Source organism: Trifolium pratense, linkage group LG7 (assembly GCF_020283565.1).
Source record: "Trifolium pratense cultivar HEN17-A07 linkage group LG7, ARS_RC_1.1, whole genome shotgun sequence".
Taxonomy (NCBI): Eukaryota; Viridiplantae; Streptophyta; class Magnoliopsida; order Fabales; family Fabaceae; genus Trifolium; species Trifolium pratense.
In genome coordinates, this window is record NC_060065.1 from 17096235 (window position 1) to 17121503 (window position 25269).

The window sequence follows — 25269 nt, forward strand, 5'->3', positions numbered from 1 at the left end:
CCAAGATAATACTTTACCTTAATACTAATACTAATATTATTTTTAAGCCCCCATGACTAGGTCTAATACGCACTCGCCACAAATTTATCTTCTTATTTTACAACTATTCACTACTTAAACTCTTTAATTTTTACACATTTTCTCTCTTAACCTTACTCTTATTCTCTTTTAATTAATAGAATCATCAACTTCTTCTATTCGAACTATGTTTTTGTCTCTTTTTCTTTTTTTACTTCCCTTAAATTATCGATTAGTTACATATGTAGAATGGTAATTTTTATAATGCTAATTATAATTTATACAAGCTTTTATATATTTTGAGTTTTTTTATCACTATAATTGTATATTTTGTGAAATTCGTAAATATATACATTATTTTCTAGCCCCCACCAGTAAAAATTTCTGGATCCGCCACTGTGATGTGAGACTTCTTAACACATTATTCCCTTACGCTCAATACTGTTGGGTTTGGTGCATGGATATAAATAGTGTATGACCCAATAAGAATGACCCAACGGATCTTGGAGAAACTCTAATACCATATTAGAAATTGAGAGTTGAGTCTAACTCAATCCTACAAAACCGATTTTAAGGTAATAATTGTCTTACTTATTATCTCTTGTCCAGATCAACTCACATCTTCCGATGTAATACTTCTAACATCTTTAACCAAATCCATATCATGATATATATATATAGTTTTTTATTCTTCATTTCTATTAAGTGTAAAATATTTTACATTCACCAAAAAAAAAGTGTAAAATATTTTACTAAAACATTTAATTACAACCCGTCATGTTTGATACTTAAACATACATCAATATAAAAAAGAAGTTACAACATGACAACTTGGTAAAATTCCACTAGACAACAAAATGTTTAACGTTTTCTGTTTGTTTTTTAAGGTATTTCTGTGCAGAAGTTAAAAACTAATCTCAACAAATACATTTTTGAAGCCTGTTATTTGGAGTTTGGACAACTTATGCCATTCTCTTCAAAATACTAGGAAACCGAGATGCATAAAGAAAATATTAAAAATAATAAATTTTATATAATAGGGTATAAATATACGTTGTTCATTTCATTTCCCTACATTTTTCGGTTGTTCATTAATTTGGTTCTATTTTATATTTTGTTTTGAAAACTTTAAATTTCATCTACAAAAACTTATAAAAATCAAGCCATTAATAGAGTCTTAGGGAGCAATTCCGCCAATAATTGTACACAATTTTCCTCTAAGATCTATCTCAACTAATAAATATCTTCATAGTTGGTTTTATAAATTTTTTATGGTTACTACCATTTTTTCTACGATGCCAAACTCTTTAATTTTTTTTGTTTTGTCAAGTATTCTAATACTAAAAATTTCTCCACATAAGTGAGATGACCGAAATTCAAAACATGACTCCTTTTATATATATATATATATATATAGATAAATCGAGCTAAGCTCACAGGGATGCCAAACACTTTTTTTTATAGGCTTAACTACACATTTGGTCCCTTATGTTTATTTTATGTTTTAATTTGGTCCCTTACGTTTATTTTAGGTTTCAAGTTAGTCATTTCTTTTAGTTTTGTCACTAACACCGTTTGAACAGTATACGTGTCAGTGTGTCCAAGTGCCACGTGTCAATCCACATATGCAAATTGGCTGCCACATATGACAAAATTGACGGAAAGGACTAACTTGAAACCTAAAATAAACGTAAGAGACCAAATTGATACTTTTTAAACGTAAGAGACCAAATTAAAATCTAAAATAAACGTAAGAGACTAAATGTATAGTTAAACCTTTTTTATAAGAGGATGCCAAACGCTTTAATTTATCATTCCATTCCACAGTGCATGCGTATTTGATTTTCGTTGAAATTTTACAATATATTCCTAAGTTTTATTCTCGTAAAAACAAAACAAATAGTATTGTTTCTATATGCGCGTGCGCATCATGATATGGATTTGTTTTCACAAAGATTGATTCTTGGTTTTTTATCACAAAGATTAGTTCTTGGTTTTTGTAATTTTTTACAACTAAGATACTTACTAGAGATATTAAAACAAAAAAAAATCACCCTAACATGTGTCCTAAGGAGTTGTCTATTGGAAAGATAATCCAACTTTAAAAACAAATAAAACCGGATGTTCTCCATGGTGACAAAAGAAGGCAGAAAATTAAATGCTACAAATCGACCTTCAAGTTTGCACTTACAACTATAGCTGTCAAAATGAGCTAGCTCGAATGGGCTGAGCCGTCAAGCCCGATTTTTTTTCGGGATTGGGCATTGAAAATTATAGCTCGAATTATTTTCGGACTTTTTAGCCCGGTCTAATAAAGGCCGTTTAAAATATGGGCTAGTCCGAATGGGTCACGGATAGCCCACAAGTCGGAATAAATTATAATAAAAAAAATCAAAAATAAATATAAATAATGTTTTGGACGATTTGAACTTAATTTGTATGATAAGAGAAGTTCGTATGTAGCGGATGAGTAAAAATAGGGCGCGCGAGAAATTCGTAAGTAGCGGATGAGTAAAAATAGGACGCGCGAGAAACTTGTAGGTAACAGATGAGTAAAAATAGGACGCGCAAGAATTATTGATCCTATATATATATATATATATATATATATATATATATATATATATATATATATATATATATATATATATATATATATATATATATATATATATAATATAAATAATGTATGTTGTTTTTATACATTTTCTTGCCAAAATTTTTGCTAGCCCGGCACGATGTAGCCCGAAGTCCGCTCGGTGCGGCCCGAAATGTGCCGGACAGCCCGTTTAGATAGACATACTTACAACAAACCATGAAGCACAAATCCGGACACTTGACATAATATAACACGAACACCGACAATAATTTAAAAATGACATATTTTAATAGTTTTATGTATTATGTATTGGTGTCAGACACACCAAATTTGAGAAGTGTTCTTGTTTCATAGACAAGAAATAAGTGAGTGATTCTGCGGTTAAGAAGGTGATGAACTAAGATAAATGTAAATTTTGGAAGTAGTATAATCTTTCCAACGTAAAGAGGCCACTGAATACATATTAGACCATTTACAATGGTCATGTTGAATGCAAGATTCAAAAGTTGAATTCATGCAATGGTCTATTGAAACATGAGTTGAAAAAGAGGTGGATAAAAATAAGTTGAAAACATTCAACATCGTTGAAACAAATGGTGGGGGAGGGAGTGGGTTCCTTCCTCCACTTGGTAACATATAATTGGTTGCTATGATTTTTAGATTTTTATCTCATCATTATCATTTGGGGTCAATTATTTCGTAGTAAATTAATTTTTATTTTTATTTTTTTTCACCAAAATTCATCATTTTTTTGTGTCTATAAATAGAGACTTGGTTCATTTGATTTGGACACAGAAAAAAAAAAAAAAAACGAATTTTTCCTACTAATTTTTCTATTTAGCCTTCAATAAACTCTTGTTTGTAGCTCTAAACATTTTTTTAGTGAAATGGATCCCAACAATAATCCTTTTAACACCCAAATTCTTCTAATTATCCCAGCAATTATTAAAATCCCAACAATTATTCTTCTAAGTGTTAATTATTTTAATTTAATTTTAATCGATAATTGTAATTTTATTTAATCATAAAAACAAAAACGTAAATTTAAATAAGAATATGAAATAAAAAGAGGTGGGGCAGAGTGTTGAATGAAAAAACTATTGGAGATGATAAAAGTTGAATGTGTATTGAATAATTAGGTGGAAAAAAGAGAAAATGATGTGGAGTGTTGGGAAATGAAAAAGTGGTGTTGAATGTTAAAAACCATTGGGTGTTAAATGTTTTTTTTTTACCGTAACAATCTTAACTCATTTCATTAATCAAAATAGTTTCAATACAAGATGGTATATAATCAAAGTCTTGGCGACTAGCAAAGGTCAACGCCGCTCTTGCTAACAAGTGAGCAACATTGTTGGCTTGTCTCCTGATAAAACTTATCAGTTTTGTAATAAACGTAAAGAAGTTTTGCACACGGCTAACATAGCACCAAATTATGTACGTAGATTTAGTTTACCACTAATGCCATCTACCACTAGTTTGCAATCTAGTTCAATAACAACATTAGCAACGCCTAAATTTCGTAACCAAGAAATAGCTGCTTTCAATCCCCATGTCTCTGCTTCGTATGGAAGTCGATTGCCATAACTCCATGTTGTTTGAGCACGGATGAAATTTCCTTTGTCATCTCTTAAACACATACCCGCACCGAAACAGTTTTGCTCCTTAAATATCGCCGCGTCGACATTACATTTAAGCATACCTTGCACCGGAGGTGTCCATATTACATGTACGGCTGATGCACTAGCGCTGACATTGCTTTCCTCCCTTGGAACATTTCTCGCTGCTACTGTATGTAGGGATGGCAAAAAAACTCAAACCCGAGAGACCCACCCGAACCCAAACCCAAGTCAACGGGCGAAACCCGATTTGACTGGGTTTGGGTTTGGGTGACACCCGATAATATGGGTGTGGGTTTGGTATCGGTCAAACCCACACCCGAAACTCATACACCCACCCGAAATATTTTATAATTATCTAATTACCCCCATAGTCTCCCTCAATTTTCTTGGAAGACCTTAAATTTTAGTTGTAATTTAATTTCTTGAAAATCTATGTTGTAATTTCTTCAAAGTCTATGTTTGAATTTCCATGGAAGACCTTAATTTTAGTTGTAATTTAATTCAAAGTCTATGTTGGAATTTAATTTCTTAAATTTGCAAATTATTTTCAAATGTGCTGCGGGTTTGGGTTTGGGTGTAAAAAACCCGAACCCAATGGGTGTTGGCGTGGGTGTTGTTTTGCCACCCGAATAGCCTTTGGGTTTGGGTTTGGGTTTGGGTGATAATTTCGGGTGTGGGTTTGGTAAGTGTCAAACCCGCACCCATGAGCGCCCGTTGCCATCCCTAACTGTATGTGGCAAAATAGCAGTGCTGGTCTGCTGTTTTTGATGAGATATTTGAGCTGTTTTCCATTGGTAAATGATGTCGGTTGCTAGTTGTAAAGAGACCGATGGACGCAGTTCAATATCCTCCCATATCTTTTGATTTCTTCTCTTCCAGATACACCAAAAGGCAGCAACAAACAAGATAATATTATGTTGTGACAACAGTTCTAATAGAGAGAAAAATAAAGAAACAAAACCTTCAGCCGATTCAAACATGCCTTCAATTAAAGACCATAGCCCCGCTTCCTCCCAAATTTCTTGTGCCTTCACACAACCAAAGAAAACATGCCAATCATTCTCAAAATTATTTTGACAATAAGCACAAGTATGAGGACAATTTACACCCTTCCGTTGGAGTCGATATCTTGTTGGTAGACATCCTCTCGCCGCTCTCCAAAGAAACACCTTCATTTTTTGTGGAATTTTTAATCCCCAAATTTTTCCCCAATTTCCTTCAACTCTCAAACCCGTATTATCCACAAGATTTTCCATCGTGTAATAATAAGCGGATTTGACGCTATACTCACCATTTCTTGAATGCTTCCAACTAGGCACATCTTCTTGCATGTCACCAAACAAAGGAGTACTTAAAATACATTGAGCATCTCTCTCATTGAAAGAGTCCATAATTAAGCTCCTTCTCCACTCTCTACCACCCTCCTCTATCAAATCATTAACACACATGTCCTCCCTTCCTAGTATCATGGGAGTTGTAACATAAGAGTCCGCTCCATCTCTTAACCAAGCATCACGCCAAACTCTAATATTCTTTCCATCTCCCAACCGCCATCTAATGCCTCCCTTGACAATTACCTGTGAAGTGTGGATACTACGCCATATAAAACTTGGATTATGGCCCAAATTGGCCCCAAAAAAATTCCCTCTTGGATAATATATAGCTTTGAAAATTCTTGCCACTATAGTATCATGGTTGGTTGCTAATTTCCAACCTTGCTTCCCTAGCATAGCCAAGTTGAATCCATATAGATGTCGGAATCTCATGCCGCCATGTTCCTTCCGCATTGTTAACTTGTCCCAACTCAACCAATTGATGCCTCTTCCATTGTTCCGATTTGATCCCCACCAAAATGAGTTTAGCATTCGTTGAATCTCTTCACCTAGAGTTGTGGGGAGAAGAAAAACACTCATGCAATATGTTGGTATAGATTGAGCCACCGATTTGATTAAGACTTCTCTTCCTGCCTTTGACAAGTGTTTGCCTGACCAGTTCTGAATGCGTTGCCAGATACGATCCCTGATGTAATTAAATATAGCTTGGGTGTTGAAATGAGTAAGAAATGAGAAGAAAAACACTCATGCAATATGTTGGTATAGATTAGGTGTTGAATGTTAAAAACCATTGTATATGGTCTTATAATTATGAAATGAGTAGGAGCAAATTGATTGAGTAATATAAATTTGTTATCATGTCAGGTAATGTTTGTGGGTCACAGACTTTAATTTAAACAATTGGGACTATTTATTTAATAAAATAAATTATGTGAGGTGTGCTTATTTGTTTTTTATTTTAAGATAAATGCAGTCGAAGAAATAATATTTGATTATTGCAAGAGACACCTAAATAAAATTAACTCATAATTTTTTTTGAATAAGCTAAATTAACCCACGCCAAATTGGCACCAGAGAAAATCGAACATGAGACCTTAAGGAGGAGCACACTCCCAGATTCCAAGCCAATACCACCAGACCAACCTAAATAGGTTAAAATTAACTCATAATTGAAATTACTATATAATGAAATGAAATAATAAAACTACAACATTGCCTATAATTACTTAATAACTTAACAGAGGAGTTAAGTCAAAAAAAACTTGAGGAGTTAGAAAGTATCACTATCAGTATCACATATTACAGAAATACCACATTAAATTAAAAGAAACATTCCCTGATGCTAATATATACAAACTTCAACTTATAGGTACACAGATCTCAGAATGGAGAAGATGCGATTCGACGTAGCTGATATTTAGGTTCGGTGATTGGTACAACCGGCAACATATTCTCTAGCTCCTGCACTTTGAAGAGAAAAATTAATAATATAATTTGATAATATTTAAAAGAGCATGTTTGTTGGCATGAGTTTAACATGTAAAAATGAACATGGTTACAATGTGCCTATATGCAAAGAGAATTAGAGGGAGTATGGCTTTTATATATTAGTACTCCCTCCGGTCCAATGTAGTCAGGTTCGAGATCCTACGTAGGATCGGTAGGCTGGTTGAGAATCGTAAGATCGGGATCGTAGCTCGATTCGTAAGATCCTACTAAGGGTAAAATTGTAACTTCACATATATACATATACACATAAACACAAAAAAAATATAATACATAAACAAAATAAACATAATTAATTAATATTTCATAGAGATCATTCCAAATGTTCATAAGTTCATAACAGAGGGTTGGAAGAAGCATCAGCAGGGTTAAAAAAAAAACAAAATGAAAACCAAGGGGTTTCATGTAGGACAGAGGTTTGAGTGAAAGAGATGGTTGAAAGTGAGAGAGGAGTGAACCAAAGTGAGAAAGGAGTGAGAACAAACATGCACTAACCGCTGGCGAGGTTCACAACGACGCCGTCTAGAGCTCAGGTAAAGAAAAACCTCTAGGATCGTAAGAACCTATGACCTGGTGCGAGAACCTGACTACAGACAGATCAAAAAACGAACCTACATGGGTTCTAAGCTCGTTTGGCCTTCACGAGCTCGTAGGATCGTAAGAACCTAAGACCCGGTGCGAGAACCTGACTACATTGGTCCGGTCTATATAAGCAAAAATTCAAGTTCATTGAATAACTGATGTATATGGACAACCAGAGGGAGTATGGCTGTATGGGCGTAAATAATGAAGCAGCAGAAATTCAAGGCACATATAGTTCATGATATGAGACTCAAGTGCATGAAGCAGTAATTTTGTAGGGGGGCAACTCTATGCTCATAGCAGAAACATGACACGAAATAATAAAATTTCTAATCTCTTTAGTGAGATTCATTGTGGAATCTTCAAGGCAGAATAATCAGAGTTGTGTCAGACCTAACATGTTCATTTCTGTTTATCAATCACGGAATTAAACCTGACTCATTTTCCTAAACAATACTTAATAAGTTTCTGATTCCTCAAGATGAAGCTCCTTTAAAAGAAGCTGTTTCTAATTTTCTTTCATTTACCAAAATTGGAATGTCGAAACATGAAAACAGTTAATGTTAGTGAGAGCTCCGACTCCATAGAAATCGAAAGCATCATAATAAAGACATGTAAGTTTGGAATCCGAGTTTCCAAATGCACTAACTAATCTTTTACTAATTAGTGTATCAGGGGTATCGGGTTGATCAATTACGAGAGTGAAAGGGAACAACTTGCACAATCCAAATGACACAAGTTGTGCTCTCAACTACAGAAACATAATATGCAGAATTTCCTGTCGCCTGAAGATGCAGACAATTGAGGAAAATAAATGAAAATGAGACTGTCTCCTATGTTATTCTGAGAGTATAATCCATAAATAAACGATCAAACTACTCATTCTAGGGAATGAACGGAATTTGGATCATCAGAAAAACATACTTAAAGCAATTAAACTTATTATTTCAAAGCAGAATCCAACCTTTCGTTTCCTCAGCATTTCATTTTCCTCTTCCAGGCGCGAAACTTTAATCTCCAATTCATTTGTGTAAGCCTGTTCATAAAAGTTATTATTCAGGTTTAAAGTTTTCATTACAGAAAAAACCAATTAAATAAAATATAAGTACTTATGACACTCAAAATAGAGATTAGAGAGAGAGAGAGAGAGAGAGAGAGAGAGGGACAGAGAGAGAGAGAGAGAGAGAGAGAGAGAGAGAGATCACCTGTTTCCTTGCTCTAGAACGGGCAGCAGATTCCCGATTCTTGATCATCCTTTTCTGCCTTCTCTCAACAGTCTTCTCCACCATATCCTCTGGAGTGCTCCTTTTTCTTCCGGATATCTGCGTATCCAACACTGTTCCCATAAGAGGTGCAGCCAGTGCCATATGACTATCTGTGAACGGAATCTCCATTGAGGCATCAGCCCCCAAGTGTAACGGTTGTGCGATACCCTGGCTAGGCATATAAATCCCCATTGAACTTTGTTGTAGATGCTGATATTGTGGTTGCGGATACTGTATCCACTGACCTTGCGGAGGAAACTGTGATACTGCTACATTTGAATCAATCCCAGCTGTAGTATCGGTATTGGTTTTATCAGAAGATGCTTCTGCAACAATACCTGCTTTCACCAAGAAATCCTCCAATGTCATCTCTCCTAAAGTAGGTTGTCTCTCGCGTGACTTCTTTTCTTCATTGTCTTTTGTTTGTTGGATATCTCTCCAAACCTCATCCACAGTCTTCATGCTTAACGCAGCTTTTAACGACAGACTAGCTTGACGTTGTAGAGAAGCTTGACTACCTTGTGTTGTCCCTTCATTATCCGTATTCGTGGACTGGTTCACCTCAACAGTCCATACATTTTTAAGAAGCTCGTCTAAGTTCATACTACTTAGTGGCTTCCCTAAGTCACCTAATTGATTTTGAACTTCATCAAGTGTGAGACTGTACATCGAATTTTCCCGCACAAGAGAGTGGAGTTGTGACCGTTTTCCACTACCATCCCCCCCACCTTGAGACCCCACTGTTTGCATCCCCATTTACCAATTACCAATGTTAACCACTCACTTCATATCTCACATCGGCAATACGAAAATAAAACCATTTGATCAAAATTTTCAATCCTGCCCCAAAAAGTGATCATCCGAAAGCTTTTAGGATATACTGACCGGCAAACTAGGAATGCATTCAACGGAAGCAGTCAATTGACGGGAAGCAAATAAATTCTTAGTACATTTTTTGTTAAACACGATATCATGCAAGAGCAAAACTGTGATTTCCTTTGTGGACTATAACTTTAAATACATAATTCAAATTATAAACCAGTTCCAGACGAAAAACTAGAGATCTCGTAATTTAGCAGTAGAACCCGTTTCATACCCTTTAAAAATTGAAACCAAAAAGGAAAATAAAACAGATACATTCTAAAACTGTTTTACTTACTATACCAAAAGGGTTTTTTAAAGGAAGAATAAGACCTAAAATTATAAATAAAATCTCATAAATGAACTATAAACAAATGACAATTCAACAATGAAATAAAATATAGTGAAAATGTGAGACAAACACATTAACAATTCACATAAGCAAATTTAAATACCCTTCTTAGATACAAAATTAAAAGAAAATATTTTTCAATTTCTTTTCAGATTACTTCAAAAAGGGTCATTTGAACCTTGATCCCTTTGCATGCAACATCTATCTAAATCAAATTTCCTCTGAAACCCAAATCCCCATTTTTCAAAACACACAAATTGCTTTTGTTACTTCAACTCAGAACCATTTCAATCATTTCACAGAACAATAAAAAGAGGAGGAAAAAAACACAAAAAGAACAAAAATTCATAAGAAAAAAAAACCAATTCATGCACATAAGATAATGAAGAAAATCACCCAGAATTCAAAAATTAAAACTTTCAATGATTAACTTCAAAGGAAACCCAATTGCATGCAACCAATTCAGTGTCACTGTTGAAGCACATAAAATATCTCACTAAAAATAAAAATTAGATCAAACCCATTAGAGTAAAAGTTTATAATTTTGACATGCAATGAGAAAAGACTATAAATTTGAAGAGAAAAACATCATAGAAAGGAAAGAGTGTGTTCTAAGTAATGAAATTGTAACAAAAATTAAGAAAAGGGGAAAAAAGCGAACCTTTGTTTGTCGGAGAGAGAAAAACAGCGATCTGAATGTTTTGAGTGAGTGATTGAAGCAATGAGCAGAAGGGTTTGACAAATAAGGTTGCTCAATCCAGAGAAGTGTGTATCAGTGTGAGACAATCCAGAGAGAGAGAGAAACTCAACCAAATGGCAGTTGCTCAATTCTTGTACATAAAAAATTGGGGATCTCTTCAAACATTTTAATTTTAAATGAAATTAAAAATAAAATAAAAAAAAACTAATAAAGAAAAAGGTTAAGGAACAAATCTAGTAGATAGTGTAATACTACTATCCTCTTAACATAAATGCACTTTTTAATAAGCTTACAAGTTTAGTCTCTAATTTTTACTCCTCCTTCCTCTAATTTTTACTCCTCCTTCCCACAATGAGGAGTCCGTTGACTATGTCATACATGCAAATGCATAATTTTGACGATTAATATTTTTAAATGTATAATAGTAAAAATTATAAAAATATGATATTTTGCAAATACTCTTCGAGATGAATCCAACAACATCTTATATGATAGTATTTGTTTTTATTTGTTAGTAAAAAATAGGGTCAAAGCAAGATATGCGAATAGTGTATATAGTCAAAATGACTCACTCATTTTGGGATGGAGGGAGTACTTTTTAATAAAAAGTCAATGCATTGAAAATTGAATTATTTTACTTTTTGAATAAACTACTTTTTTAAATAGAATGTTTAAATAATATTTCGGGCACTAGTTAGTAAAACCCTTTTTATAAGGTAAATTATAATATGGATCATTTTATCAAGTGGTCCATCACCAGTCATGAATAATATTATAACGAATACGAATTTTACAAAATTCACCGTTGGATTGAAAGTTTATATCATATAGACCATCCATAGAAAAATTTAGAAAAATTGAAAATCATTTGATATGTTATTGAGACTCATCAAGATTAACGATTTATTAAATATCATAAATCATTGGGTTTCAATAGCATATTAAATAATGTTCAATTTTTCTAAATTTTTTTATGGATGATCTATATAATATAAACTTTCAATCTAACGGTAAATTTTATAAAATTCGTATTCGATATATCACTTGTCCACAATAGACCACTTGTAAATGTGGTCCACCATACCATTATCCATTTGTATAATAGTACTTTTAGCATATAATAGTACATTTAACACTTTAACTTTTTTTGTAAATGGATAATCTTCTAATGATTTTGACAAAATCAATGCACATGTGACAAGTAACTCACATGTCATGTTAGTATGTTTCGCCACTTGAACCATGACTCACATACCACTTTAGCATATGTGACATGACATGCTGATGTGACATGTGGTCACTTGTCATGTGTGCGTTAACTTAGTTAAAATTAGCGGGGACTAGTTTTTTTTAAAATGACCTAAAGTTATGGGGTCAAAAATTTAATTAGGAAAGTTAGGGGCCAAAGATGAAATTTAGCATTAATATTTTTAATTTTTTTACTAGTATATTAATATTTTTTTCACACACTTTCTCTTCTCAATAAATCTAATATGTTATGTACCAAAAAAAATTTAATATCTTATCTTTCTCTTGTAACAAACTTTAGTTTTCTAAATCTATAGCATTAATTAGAGCTGTCAAAAAGGGTCGGGCTATCGGGCCGGCCCATTAGCCTTATCCTTTTACACGGGTCGGCCCACAGGCTTTTGGGCCGGCCCCTTAAAGAATTAAAAAAATTATTTTAAAAAAAATTATAATCTTTTTATTGTTATATTTTGGTCCTATTTTTATGCATAAATTCATATATAATTTTTTTATTATTTTTGTTGTTTTATTGTTATTATTTGTGTTTTGTTCCTATCTATAATTTGTTTTATTCCTTTTTTTAAGCAAATCATCTTTTTATATTTTTTTTTTGTGCAATTACAACGAATGATATAAAACTTGAAATTTATGTTTTATTCCAATCATTTTTTTGTGCAATTTATGTTTTATTCGTATCATTTTTTTATTGTATTTATTTTATATTCTTTCTATATTTTTGTTTTTACTTAAATTACAATGGATGAATGAAAGATATAATTCCTATCTATAATTTGACTTTTTTGTGCAATTTATGTTTTATTCCTATCATTTTTTATTGTATTTATTTTATATTCTTTCTATATTTTTATTTTTACTTAAATTACAATGGATGAATGAAAGATATAAAAGTTGGAATTTTTTTTTTGTAGTAATAATAATAATATGACAAAAAATTTATTGGATTAGAATGAGATTATTTGTTAGAGATTTGTTTGTTTGTTTGATGAGGATAAAGAGGAAGATATTGTTGTTTGAGAGATTATGTGAGAAAATATAGGGATACGAATTACCTTTTTGAAGATTTAGTTGACAAATATAACATAAATTTAGTAGAATATGTTTTTTTTCAAAAAAAAAATATTATGAAATTAATGGGCCGGCCCACCGGGCCATGTAGGCTTTTGCTTATCGGGCCGGGTCATGAAGTTAACGGGCCGGGCTAGACCGGTACATTTATTTGACTGGGCCCCTGCAGGCCGGACAGGGCCGGCCCCTTTGACAGCTCTAACATTAATTAAATTTATTGAAGAAAAAAAATATAAGAGTAATTGACAAAAAATATAATTGACAAATCATATCCTTAAAATACTAAATCAACAATTACATAGAAACGTTATCTAAAAAGAAACAAAAAATATAATATATTTTTTTGGTGATAAACAAAAAATATTATTCTATTAGTCGTCATACGATTGAGAGAATAAAAATTTAACAGATTGTTAGAGCGGGATGTAATGGATTAACTATAAGAGGGTATTATACTGTATATTATTTTTGGATTTTTGTGAATTGGGTGGATTATAAGCTAACAAAAAGTATACTTACATAAATCAGCTATTTACGTTTGGATATTATTAATGAGATATTTATGTTTCGACATGTATTTCCTGTTTTTTATAAGGAATACTTTGAAAAAATTACAGACCAAAAAAACATATTGTTGTGAATAGTTATTTTTATTTAATACTCTTAAAAATTTAAATATATTCCATATATACCTTTATTTAATTACTCTTAATTCAACTAACTTATTTATTTTTAAATTCTTTCTCATAATAAATAAGAGCACAAGTGGAATTAAACATTTAAAATATTTGAAAATTGGTCAATGTTTCTTATAAAAATGACCAATTTTTTTTCTCCAAAGTGTTCCTTATAAAAAGTACCGAAGGGAGTATATTAAAAAGTATTTACATTAGTGTGTTTATGTTTTATTACATAAGTAAATATAAATTTAAGACTGACTTTATATCATAAGATAAGTTTAAGATATATTGACTACTGTTCAAAAAGATATATTGACTCAAAAAATAATTTTTTTTTTTAAATATGCTAATACGGTGTAGAATGTAAATGAAAAAGATAAAAATAAACTTGTTACGAATAAATAAAATAAAATAAAATAAAAGATAATTTTGCCTATTATTTAACTCTATCTTAAAAGAAACAAACTTATTTAGAATCCTATAAATAAACTGTGATTTTTGAGTAATTTTTATAAACCAACCAAAGTTGAGAACTCTCAAAACCTCAGTCTTGTGTAGCCTCTGACCTTTACATTCTCAAGGTATATCTTCTTTGTTAGGTTCTTCTACTAATCTGTTAACTTTTCTTTTCAGTTGAGATTTGGTCAAATTCTTCTCTACTATTTTGTTTGATTTAAAATTTGTTTCTTAACCACTGTTTTTGCCTGTGAAATAGTATATGTGGTGGATCATCACTCACACAGTACATTAATATGTATCAATCAGTAAAGCATACATGTTAATGTGTGTATTTATGTTTATGTTGAAAGCTTATACTAATATTCTTGGATTTGCATTAGGCAATTACGAACATGTGCTATTTTATCAGTTAAAGGGCTAACTTATAAACTTTTTAAATTTGTGAGTAATCATATTCTTAAATTATTATAAGTGTGTTAATGTGTCTGTGTCATGTCCAATGGTCATATTTGTGTCTATGCTCCATAGCTCGTAAAACACTCATATGAAACTCGTAAGACATGTGTCGGACATGCTTCATAGCTTGATTTATTTGTTTCCATATATGTAAAGATCAGAACTTGGTGTAAAAAAAAAAAAAAAATCAGAACTTGGGTTCTTTTTTTGATGTTCAACCCATTCACTTTTTGTTGTTGTTGTTGTTGGCTCTATTTTCCTTTTGTACTACATGTTTCCTTTTGTTGTTGTTGTTGTTTTTTTTTTTTGAAAATTTATCTATTTTATTGAGAATAATACCTAAATATCTTTTTGAAGATTTTAGATTTATATTTAAAATAAGATAATATTAGAATTTAAGATTTATATTAGAATTTAGAATTTTTAATATATGCTTAAAATTTTTAGGATTAGTTTGTTATTTAAAGATATGATTTGTTTTTATGTAGGTCTATAAATAGAGCATATAGCTATGATTTATAATGAGAAAGAAAAACAAAAACTTTGAGAGTATTATTCACGTAACAATATATTTCCATAGAATGTTTTCAGCATAAAAGTATATTCCACCAAATTACGCAATACAAAAACACAAAAAAATCATATCACTGTCAATTTAATCTAGTTTTTGCTTCTTCGTATTCCTGCAGTGCTGATTTGTTGCCTTCCCTTGCCCTGCACAAGCCGTCACCCCCACCTTCGGCTACCGCCAAATCCTCAAAAGTTTGTATACAAAATAATTTGTTTATTCGAAAAATGGCTGAAGATAAGCTGTCTAAGAGGATCGAGCAACTGATCAAGAAACTAGATTCCGTGGACGACAAATGCTGCGCGAGACTGAGAGGACATAATGTTGCATATTTGGTACTTAACATGCAACATATTCAATATAGTGCTGAATGTGCCGAGAGAGAAAAGGAGTGGACCGGTACCAACACTAGCAAAGTTGAAATCTGGCTAAAGAAATTAAAATTTACTCTTGATGATATTGATCACTTGCTTGATAAATCTTCCAAAGAAGACTTGAGGCCCCGAGACAAGAAGAATAACAAGGTTCATATCTTCTCTTCATCTTTAAGACAACTTGTCTTTGATTTAAAGATGGCAAACAAAATTAACGACCTTACCGAGAGAACGAAGAAACTTCGGAAATTTACCGACTTTATCAAGCCAATCATATTTTCCAGCCAAGATTAGAAACGTGTTTTCTTGTTGCCATGCTAATCTTTTATTTATTTTTAGTTCAGGATTAAGATGAACAACCGGGAGTACGAGGGTTTTAACCGAATTTTTACATATTATATGTAATATTTCTACCAACTGAGTTATGTTTATGGTAACTATATGTTAGAAAGTATTGGATGTTTACTATGCTATAGTTTTTTAATTAGTTGATTATTTATTTTAAAGTTGAGTAATATATTAGTTCTTATGTTATTGACATGGTAAAATTGTTGTAGAAAGATGCATCCTATCCTATATTAGTTGTCTTAAGATGATATATATATTTAGAAAAGCTAAATACTATGGATTGTTCCTAATTACCCATATTTTATTATTTGACACATACAAAATTAGGGCATTCGGGACCAAAACAAAATATAATTTTTTTTTTATAAACTACAAGATAGAAGATTTTAAAGGACCAAAACATCTCATTTTTTATTATGAAGGAATAAATTAAAAATTTGCAATATTTTTAAGGATTAAAACTTATTCAATCCATAATTAAATATTACTCTCTATTTTTTTTAAGAGTCTTTTTAAAATAGTAACACTAAATTAACAAAGTGTATTTTCGCACATTATCTTCCTATTATAACCCCCTTTTTTTTTGCTACTATATTATAGATATTGAGATTTTGAGCCCCTTAATGCAAAATTGTTATTATTGCTACTATATTATAGATATAAAAAAATATATTTTATAACAATATTATTTTTTGGTAATCGACCTCTCTTTTGGTGATCTTCAATACTTCTCTCGTTGTCAACTACTTAATGCTCCTCGGATTAAAGAGGTTATATGGAATCCTCTCAATGTTTCCTGGATCAAGTGCAACACAGATGATACATCAAAGGGTTACCTTAGACCAACAACTTTGGTGGTATTTTCAAAGATAACCATGTTGATGTGTGGGTTGGTTCACTCAAAACTTAAACATATCCATGCAATTGAGAAGGCTTAAAAAAAAGCGGGGGTTGGTTATCTATTTCGTTAGAAATAGACTCTCAATTGGTTACTCTTGTCTTCAAGAATCCAGGTATTGTTCCTTGGAGATTAAGAAATAGGTGGTTGAATTATATGTTTTATTGTTTCTCATATCATTAAAAGAATGCAACTGTTGTGTAGACAAAATTGTTTCCCTTGGGCTACAAAGTAATGAGTTTTATGGTGGGATTTTATCCCCTCATGCGATTTTGACTTATTTAACCGTTAGGTTAGGGTTTCCTAATTATGGGGAGCTTTTTGTTTCCCTTGGTAAGATTTTTAATGAGACTGATGTGGTTTATGCTATTGGCTACTTTTTGAGTTTTGGCCTAGTCCCTCTAGTGTTTATAATTTCTTAAATTATGGGGCTACTTTTTTTTCTTTCTTAAATTAAATTTAAATAGGCATTTATGCCTATTCCTTGAGAAGTCACTTGGTTGAGAAATCACTTTACAAGCGTGAGGTACTTGGTTCAAGACTCCACATGAACTAAAAAGTAAATTCTCACCCTTGCCATCCATTTAATTTAAATAAAATAAAAATCAGTTTTAATTTTATTAAAAAAAATATAATATTTAGTGGTGATAAAACTAAGAGTAAACGGTTAATTTAGTTTTTAAATTATCACTCTCTCACTGATTTATTTTCTAAACTAATAAAAATAAGTAAAAGGTCCTTAAACTATGGAGAGAAAGTGATAGTTAGACACTAAACTAAATTTACTGTTTACTCTAAAACTAAATATACTCCCTCGTCTGCTTTGTTGTAAAACAAAAAATAAAAATAAATATGACTCCCTCTGTTCTTAAATATTAGGAATCCCTGCCAAAAAAGTATGAGTATTAAGAAAAAATGTTGGAGTAATATTGTTATTTAATATCATTTTTTATATTTTAATAGAAGATATATTTTGAAAATGAGTAATTCAAAAAATTCATTCAAACTACTATTCACATGTATTCATATTATCTATGTATTCATATTTTGTAATCATTCAAATTATATTTGCACTTAATAATTATCCTTGAACTAATTATCTATGAACAAATGAAAGCGACGTTTTTATTTTAACCTTTTCTTCTAAAACTCAAAAAACAAAATTTGTTAAAACAACATTCACAGTTTCACACACAACAAACACACCCATATGCCTGAGGCTTATTCTGTAAAAAAAACAAAATTTGACAGAATAAGGTAATCATGAAAACAACTTTCTTTTACCAAAAACAGAAAGTGCAAGACATACATACACATAAGCTCTGATACCGAGTTTTCAAAAAAAAAAAAAATCTTAAATTTTGTTATGATGTAACTATAATATATTCCTTTGAATCATTAATTAATAATTTGATATTACTCACTTTAGAGGAATCCAATCCATCTAAAAATGTGGAATAAGTGGAAGACCAATCTTAGATGCAAAATTTTTTGTCCAAGTCTTAGCAAGACATACATACACATAAGCTCTGATAAACATTTTTCAAAAAGAGCTTATAGCTTATTTTTCAAATGTAATTTCAAGTAACTTATAAGCTTATATCTTATAACTTTGGAGTAATTATATGTACTTTAGGTTTGAAAGCCAGAAAATAATTTTCATTTGTTACAATTTGTTATATGGATATATGTTTATATTTATATATAAATAAGTGTTATGTCAAAACAGAATATTTAGAAAAGTACTGCCTACAATTTCTACTAGCACCTTATTTCAATAATAAGCTCAAAATTCTAACCAATAAAAGTATACAACCAGCACTTTATTTCAAGTAATATGGCAACAATTTTTATATGTACATAACAAGTAAACTCAAGAACAACATCAAAGCCAAAAACAAAAATTAATTATCCATGGAAAGATCTATCTTCCTAAGTGAACTAAGCACTTCAAAGGACATCAAATTAGAACAATGGAGATGGTACAATATAGAAAGATTCAATAAATGAATATTTATGATAGCATATAATGACTGTGGAAATGGCTTCCAACTTTTGAGCAAAACCACCACTACTCCATGTCACCTAAAAGTATTATCAACTATAAAGCTGAACAAAAGTCACGCATCGGATCGAATGTAATCCAGTTTGCACTTTGCACTGATCAGAGTTAACATGGATTAAACATCACGAACGGAACTGGTCATCTTAGTCGTGATAATCTTTTCCGCTTCCGATTCTTCTTATGCAAAACAACACCCTTTGTGTTAGGGTTACCAGAAGGAGTAGCAGAAATTGAAGATCTTTTGCCAATGTAGGTTCTGCCTTTCTTTGAAACCCATTTCAGAGGCATGTTGTTAACTACAGTACCAATATCAGTACAGTTATTCAGTTCAACAAGTTTTTGGATTTGATCTAGCATTTGGTGGGTCCAAGCCAATGACACGTCCAACGCAATCGAATCATCCACTGGTTTTCTCCATAGATCCATCAAAACCTCTTCAAATGACCGAAAACTCATTGACGGTTGACAACCTTGAAGATTTTCACAAATCATGTTTACTTTAATGACATGCTTGCAAAGGTTACCTTGCAGTGACCAAGAACAATCACAGAATGAAAATTCCGATCCCGGATTCCAAACTATATGTGTTGAGCTGCTATCTTTCTGGCTCACAACTTTGGCAAAGAGGCGGTCTTTATCATCCAAGGTGACAGCAGAGTCAGGAATTTGAAGTGCTCGATGCCATGACGTAGAAGCAATATATCCCTCTTTCACATTCTGGAAAGAATCACTTTCATCAGCGAAACGATCAAGCAAGTAGCTTGAATGCAACTCGGTTGTTAACTTGTGGACTAACCAATCTACTCTTTGCAGCGCTCCGAGATGTGAATCATCAAAAAGTTTGGCTTTCAGTTTAACATGGTAGGCTTCTAATGCTCCAGAGGCTTCCTGGCTTGCCAGTGGAAAATTTCTCATTGTCGAAAGCCACATTTCTGCACAGTAGAGGAAAGGAAGGTTAAGGACACAGCAAGTTAACATGATCAACGACAGTGAGAGAAATTTTAAAATTCAAGATATGATACATCCTAGATACATTATCAATTTTTTATAAAAAAAGAAAAAAAGTTATATACATGTAGAATACTTTTAAAGACAGACGAAGATCATTCTTCATTAATATATAACTACAATTTACAAAAAATAATACTTGTAGTCAAAACTACTCTAAAAGATAAGCCACTAGGTTTGGTCTAGTGGTGAGGGATTTGGGTAGTACGCTATAGATTCTGGGTTCAATCCCCAACTCATTGTAAACCAAAAAAAAAAAAACTACTCTAAAGATATATCTTAACTTTTATTTTAATCTGTCTAAAAGATGTACTTTGTCTGTATCCCATGACTATTGCACCCATTGAAGTCATCCCTCAGTATCGTGTTGAATCAGTGATGTATACCATTACATACTTATCTGATAAAAAATAAAAATAGTTCTGATACTTCTAGGATACGTATCCGAGCGTATCCTACGAGTATCAGTATTTGATAGTCCGATACTTCCCCCTATTTTGCTGTATCCGAGCTATGCATGCTAATATGCCTTCAACCAAAGATGTATATTTTATGTGTATGCAAGAGAAAATAGGAGAAAGATCTAACCAATCTTGGGCACCCAGGAGACTCTGAAATATTCCAAGAAATCAGTTTGGTCAACAAAATCCAGCATAAATTGTTCCAAGGCATGTGATGTATTTGTGCCTCCCCAAATGCTGTACACTATTTCCCCAAGACGCTTAAAAACCTCCCGCTGAACCTCGATATTATTGCATTTCCTAACAATATTCCTTAGCCATGATCTACGAATACGCCATAGTGAAAATAGGACAGGACAACCAAATATATCTCTGTAAAAGCAAACAACGGAAGTAAGATAATTAAAATCAACTATAGAACTTCAAACCAAACTCATTTTAAACAAAAATCTTGCCTCAAAAGATCAACATCAGCTGCAGCATCGTCAATTAAAAACCCACTGACTTTCCATCCAGGCTCAACACTACGAGCTCGATCAATTAAAGCTTTCAGCCACTTAGTCACATCAGGCTTTGCAAAGCTACGTGTAATGATCCATGCGACAGGAAGTGCATGTTGTCTTGAATCAAAAACAAGCAGGGTGAACAATGGATACTGCCAACAGGAAAAGATAATTAACTTAGGTTGATTGAAAATATGCAGCAATGTGAACAAGATAACTATAATTCTCTTAAATATAATGTAACTTAAAAGATGTGAATGAAAAATAATTACTTTAAGTCTCTTTACACCAAAGGATGAGTCTGCTGCAATAACACTACGATGACCAAAACGAACCATTTGCTGTAGCTGCCATTCTGTTTGGATCCCTAAGATAAAAGGGTCTGACTCTGAAGTATCCTGATGGAAAAACACAGATTTTCTATTGCGTTCGACCCACATGCGGATGCTAGCTTGATCATCCAGATCCAGCTCATGACTAGACCTTTTGATAATCATGCCTAGCTTGTGAACATGCTGAGAAGCCAGGTTATTGACTTTTGCATTTGAACCACAATATCGCTCGATTCCTTCTATGTGTTTCTCCAAGATATTCTCTTCTGGAATGCCGAGATATATCATGGCCATTGTTTGCTGCTGAGTTTCAGGGCCTATATATGGAACTTTGTTGGCACCCGGGCCAATAGCATCTCTATCAAGTGGTCCATGGCAGATATAACCAGATGTGTTAACATGACGCCTCTCATTCTCGTTGTATACAATAAGCGCAAGTGAAGGACGAGCATAGAGACGTTTCACAACAAAATGACAGGTACAACCCCGCATTGATTGAGGTCTAGCAGCACGATTTCGGGTATTAAGTCGATATCTCCGACTAGGTAGTATCTCACCATCCGGCCCATGATTTTCTGGGCCAAATGAGCACCAGTACCTTCACATAGAACAAAATTTCAACATGAAAACATAAGTATTTGAATCAACCTATTAGTTTGTGCACATCATGAGGTTGTGCACATGACTTCTTAAGTAGCAACCTCTTAGTTTGTTTGTATGCTATGAATTCTAAATTCAGGGCAACAAAAGGAAAACGGCTCAAACTTACAATAATTTGTATTGTGTAACCTCAGGGAATTTAACAAGGATAAAATGTTCTAAAAGAAAAACATGACATTATTTCACAGAGAACAAAGTTCAACATCATAAGATAAGCATTGGCATCCTAATTATGCACATGACCATTTAAGTTTCAAAATATTAGCTTCTTCAAAAAAAAGTTTCAAAATATTAGTTTTCAAGTCTGCTATTGATTCAAAACTTCAGACATCAAAAGGAAAATGGTTCAATTCAAACATACCAAAACATGTGAAACAATAGGGAATTTAACAAGCATAAAAATTTCTACAAGGGAAACATGAAAGCATTTCACAGCACCATATTCTAATGCTCTACCATAGACAAACGAAACAAGCAATAAAGTCAAATAATCTTCTGATCACATAACCAAAAGATGAAAAAATAAAAACATAGTATAAAAAATTATAAAAACTTCTTAATAATAATTTTGAATGAAGTGTAAGAATGAAGGCAGAAACTCACTGCCTGTACTCAAGATATTCATCATCCTTGTACTCCTTCAAGGTGCCAATAGTTCGTTTCCTTCCTCTCTCGATATGAAACCGCGTTGGGTACAACACATTCGAGCACTCGCCAATTATAAAAGCATCAACTCTATCATAAGGAATAAGGGCAACCTCATCATAATGCTCAGCATTCCCAAACTTGGTCCAAGTCAAGTCAGCAGCAGAAAACTCTTCCTCAGGTGGGTCTTGCAAAGGAATCTTCCCTATTGATTCAACTATAGCCATCTCCATAAGAGTTCAACAAAAAACCAAACTTTCTCCTTGCTATATACTACCACACAAGAATCTCATAGCAATGAACAGGACACCCTGAAACAACATTCAGAAACGACCCTTTTGAGATAACTAGTTAAAGGTTTGATATTACTAAGTTTCCAGAGTTTTAAGCAACAATAGCTAAGCAATTCAATCCAAACATTGAGAAAAAAACAAAGAAATTAGAAAATGAAGGCAAGTTCATGATCACTGTGAAATGAAGTACAATACCCTTTTGGTTGAATATTTAGAAAATTATTGCTGTGCGGCTTTGTTGTTGGTTTGCCAGAGGGTTAAGTGAATGACAGTGGCAAATCTAGACTAAAATATTCGTGTGGGCCACCGAAACAAAGTAAAATTTATAAATCAAATATGCAAATCATGTTGTATACTAAAATGTATGTTTTTTTTTTTTTGAAGCACATATTCTATTATAAAAAGAATTTAAGTTGTAATAAGCACGTATTCTAACAAAAGCAACATGTTTTAACATTAATGAAAAGAGAAAGAAAATATCTCTCAAAAGCTTAGACAAAAATAGCACACAAACCTAATAGCACACAAACTCACTTACAATTTGAAAAACAAACAACAAATCAAAAATAAATAAATCAAACCCATTTACAAATTAGCCTTACAATTAGAAGTAATTAATCTATTATCCGCAGAAATAGGGCCTAAATAGCATTGCAATGTTGATCAACAACTTAATAGCACAATAGTACACAAACCTATCTACAAAATAGCATTACAATATGATCAACAAACTAATAGCACATTCTAAACGCTACCCAAAAGAAGAACACAAGTAAAGTTTCCATTTTTACTAATATGAGAAATTGGGGTTCATAATTTCATGGTTGCAATGAAATTGAAAAACAATAACAGAGGAAAAGCAGAGGGAGAGAGAGAGAGCGACTTACGGAGTGGAAGTAATGAGCGGCGGCAGGTCCGGTGGTGGCGAGTGGTGGCAAGTGGTGTGCGGCGGAAAGGTTTATCCTGGGTTTGGATTCAACTTATAAGCGCGTTCACTTTGAAGGTTGAATTCGTAGCTTATGCGGTGAGCCAAAATCTATTCTGAATTTCATGCTACGTGATTATTATTATTTTGGACGAAAATGCCAACGTGTTTTTCAAGTCTGGTTTTGAACAGAAGAAACTAGGAGAAACTAGTGTATCTAGGTTAAGAATTTTTTTTTTTCCTAGCCAACATATTTTAAAATATTTTCATTATCCTCTTATCTTACCTTAGTATATATTTTTATTTTTTTTATGGTACCTCTTTCAAACACTGTTCCGGTATGTTAATTTTACCGGAACACTTCGTATTTACCGAAATACTTTGTAAAATGTTCTGGTTTGTATTAAATTTTGATTTGTTCTGTACCGGCAAACTTGTGGAAAGTTTTCCGGTAAATTAGCTTCTTCTCATCGTCTACAGCCACCATCACCCCATTTCTTCCTTAGCTTTGCAACCACCATCTTTGTATCCTCCATAACCCCAATCGGCCAATCCCACCATCTCTTTCTCAACACATATTAAGGGAAAAATGAGTCTCATGATTTATGGATCTTATTAGTGGTGTTTCTTCATACTTTAATTTTTTAATTTGGTTTGCATAATTGTTTTTAAAGGGTTAATAGGCCTTTACCCCCTGCAATATGGCTGATTTTTGCTTTACCGCTTGCAAAATATTTTTTTTTATTACCCACTCGTAATATCAAGATTCCATCAATTATCCCCCTGAGTTGACAACAGGAATGCTGATTGTTTATTTAAGATGACATGACAAGTATATGTGGCTTTTCTTTTATTTTTAATTTATTTATTTAGTGAAATGTTGCCACATAATAAGCTAATTTAAAAAAAATTAAAAAATCCAACAACTATTCGTCATCCAAATCCCAATTTCATCACTGCCACCAACAAATTCATCAATAAAATCAACAAATCCAAAATCAATCATTTAGGAGGATTAAATTCAAGAGAGATCCCCACCACCACAAACTCAGAGACACACAACCGCAAACCCATGAGGAAAAAAAAAAACCAGAATCACAAAAATCACCACCGCCACGAACTCACCACCACGCGAAGGCGAGCAGATAGCAACCCAAAAATGAACAAACCCAAAAGAAGCTCCTTTGAAGCAGACACAAATAGATTAACCATCAATAACTCCTAAATGAGTGAGAGAGAGAGAGAGAGAGAGAGAGAGAGAGAGAGAGAGAGAGAGAGAGAGAGAGAGAGAGAGAGAGAGAGAGAGAGAGAGAGAGAGAGAGAGAGAGAGAGAGAGAGAGAGAGAGAGAGAGAGAACATTAACCAGATGCAAGTAATGATAAATTAGTGATAGTGACTTTTCTTCTATAACAACTAAGAAAAAA

At 32.6% G+C, this 25269-nt stretch overlaps 2 protein-coding genes across 3 annotated transcripts; both read right to left on the bottom strand.

The window, feature by feature from the left end:
- Nucleotides 1-6769: 6769 nt before the first annotated feature.
- On the bottom strand, nt 6770-11086 carry LOC123894514 (ABSCISIC ACID-INSENSITIVE 5-like protein 2). 2 transcript variants are annotated; one of them, XM_045944528.1, is made up of 4 exons: nt 10798-11086; nt 8864-9763; nt 8623-8694; nt 6770-7031 (listed from the first exon to the last, which is right to left on the bottom strand). In XM_045944528.1, exons 2-4 carry the CDS (start codon nt 9677-9679, stop codon nt 6951-6953), a joined length of 969 nt encoding a protein of 322 aa, XP_045800484.1. In that variant the 5' UTR covers nt 9680-9763; nt 10798-11086; the 3' UTR covers nt 6770-6950. The 2 variants fall into 2 exon arrangements, with proteins under 2 accessions (XP_045800484.1, XP_045800485.1); XM_045944529.1 differs by having other exon boundaries at nt 8864-9815; nt 10798-11071.
- A 7675-nt stretch (nt 11087-18761) lies between these two features.
- LOC123894515 lies at nt 18762-24113 on the bottom strand. The gene is made up of 6 exons (XM_045944530.1): nt 23808-24113; nt 22586-22938; nt 21263-21920; nt 20943-21142; nt 20615-20859; nt 18762-19950 (listed from the first exon to the last, which is right to left on the bottom strand). Exons 2-6 carry the CDS (start codon nt 22858-22860, stop codon nt 19157-19159), a joined length of 2172 nt encoding a protein of 723 aa, XP_045800486.1. The 5' UTR covers nt 22861-22938; nt 23808-24113; the 3' UTR covers nt 18762-19156.
- Between the last annotated feature and the right edge of the window lie 1156 nt (nt 24114-25269).

Excerpts from the sequence above, each read along its gene's own strand:
- LOC123894514 (XM_045944528.1), bottom strand. The coding sequence starts at position 9,679 with ATGGGGATGCAAACAGTGGGGTCTCAAGGTGGGGGGGATGGTAGTGGA. Across the intron at positions 8,695-8,863 it reads GTTCTAGAGCAAGGAAACAG|GCTTACACAAATGAATTGGA; the intron begins GTGATCTCTCTC and ends TTTTATGAACAG. Across the intron at positions 7,032-8,622 it reads AAATGCTGAGGAAACGAAAG|GAGCTAGAGAATATGTTGCC; the intron begins GTTGGATTCTGC and ends TTCAAAGTGCAG.
- LOC123894515 (XM_045944530.1), bottom strand. The coding sequence starts at position 22,860 with ATGGAGATGGCTATAGTTGAATCAATAGGGAAGATTCCTTTGCAAGAC. Across the intron at positions 21,921-22,585 it reads GAATATCTTGAGTACAGGCA|GTACTGGTGCTCATTTGGCC; the intron begins GTGAGTTTCTGC and ends TTCTATGTGAAG. Across the intron at positions 19,951-20,614 it reads CTCCTGGGTGCCCAAGATTG|AAATGTGGCTTTCGACAATG; the intron begins GTTAGATCTTTC and ends TCTACTGTGCAG.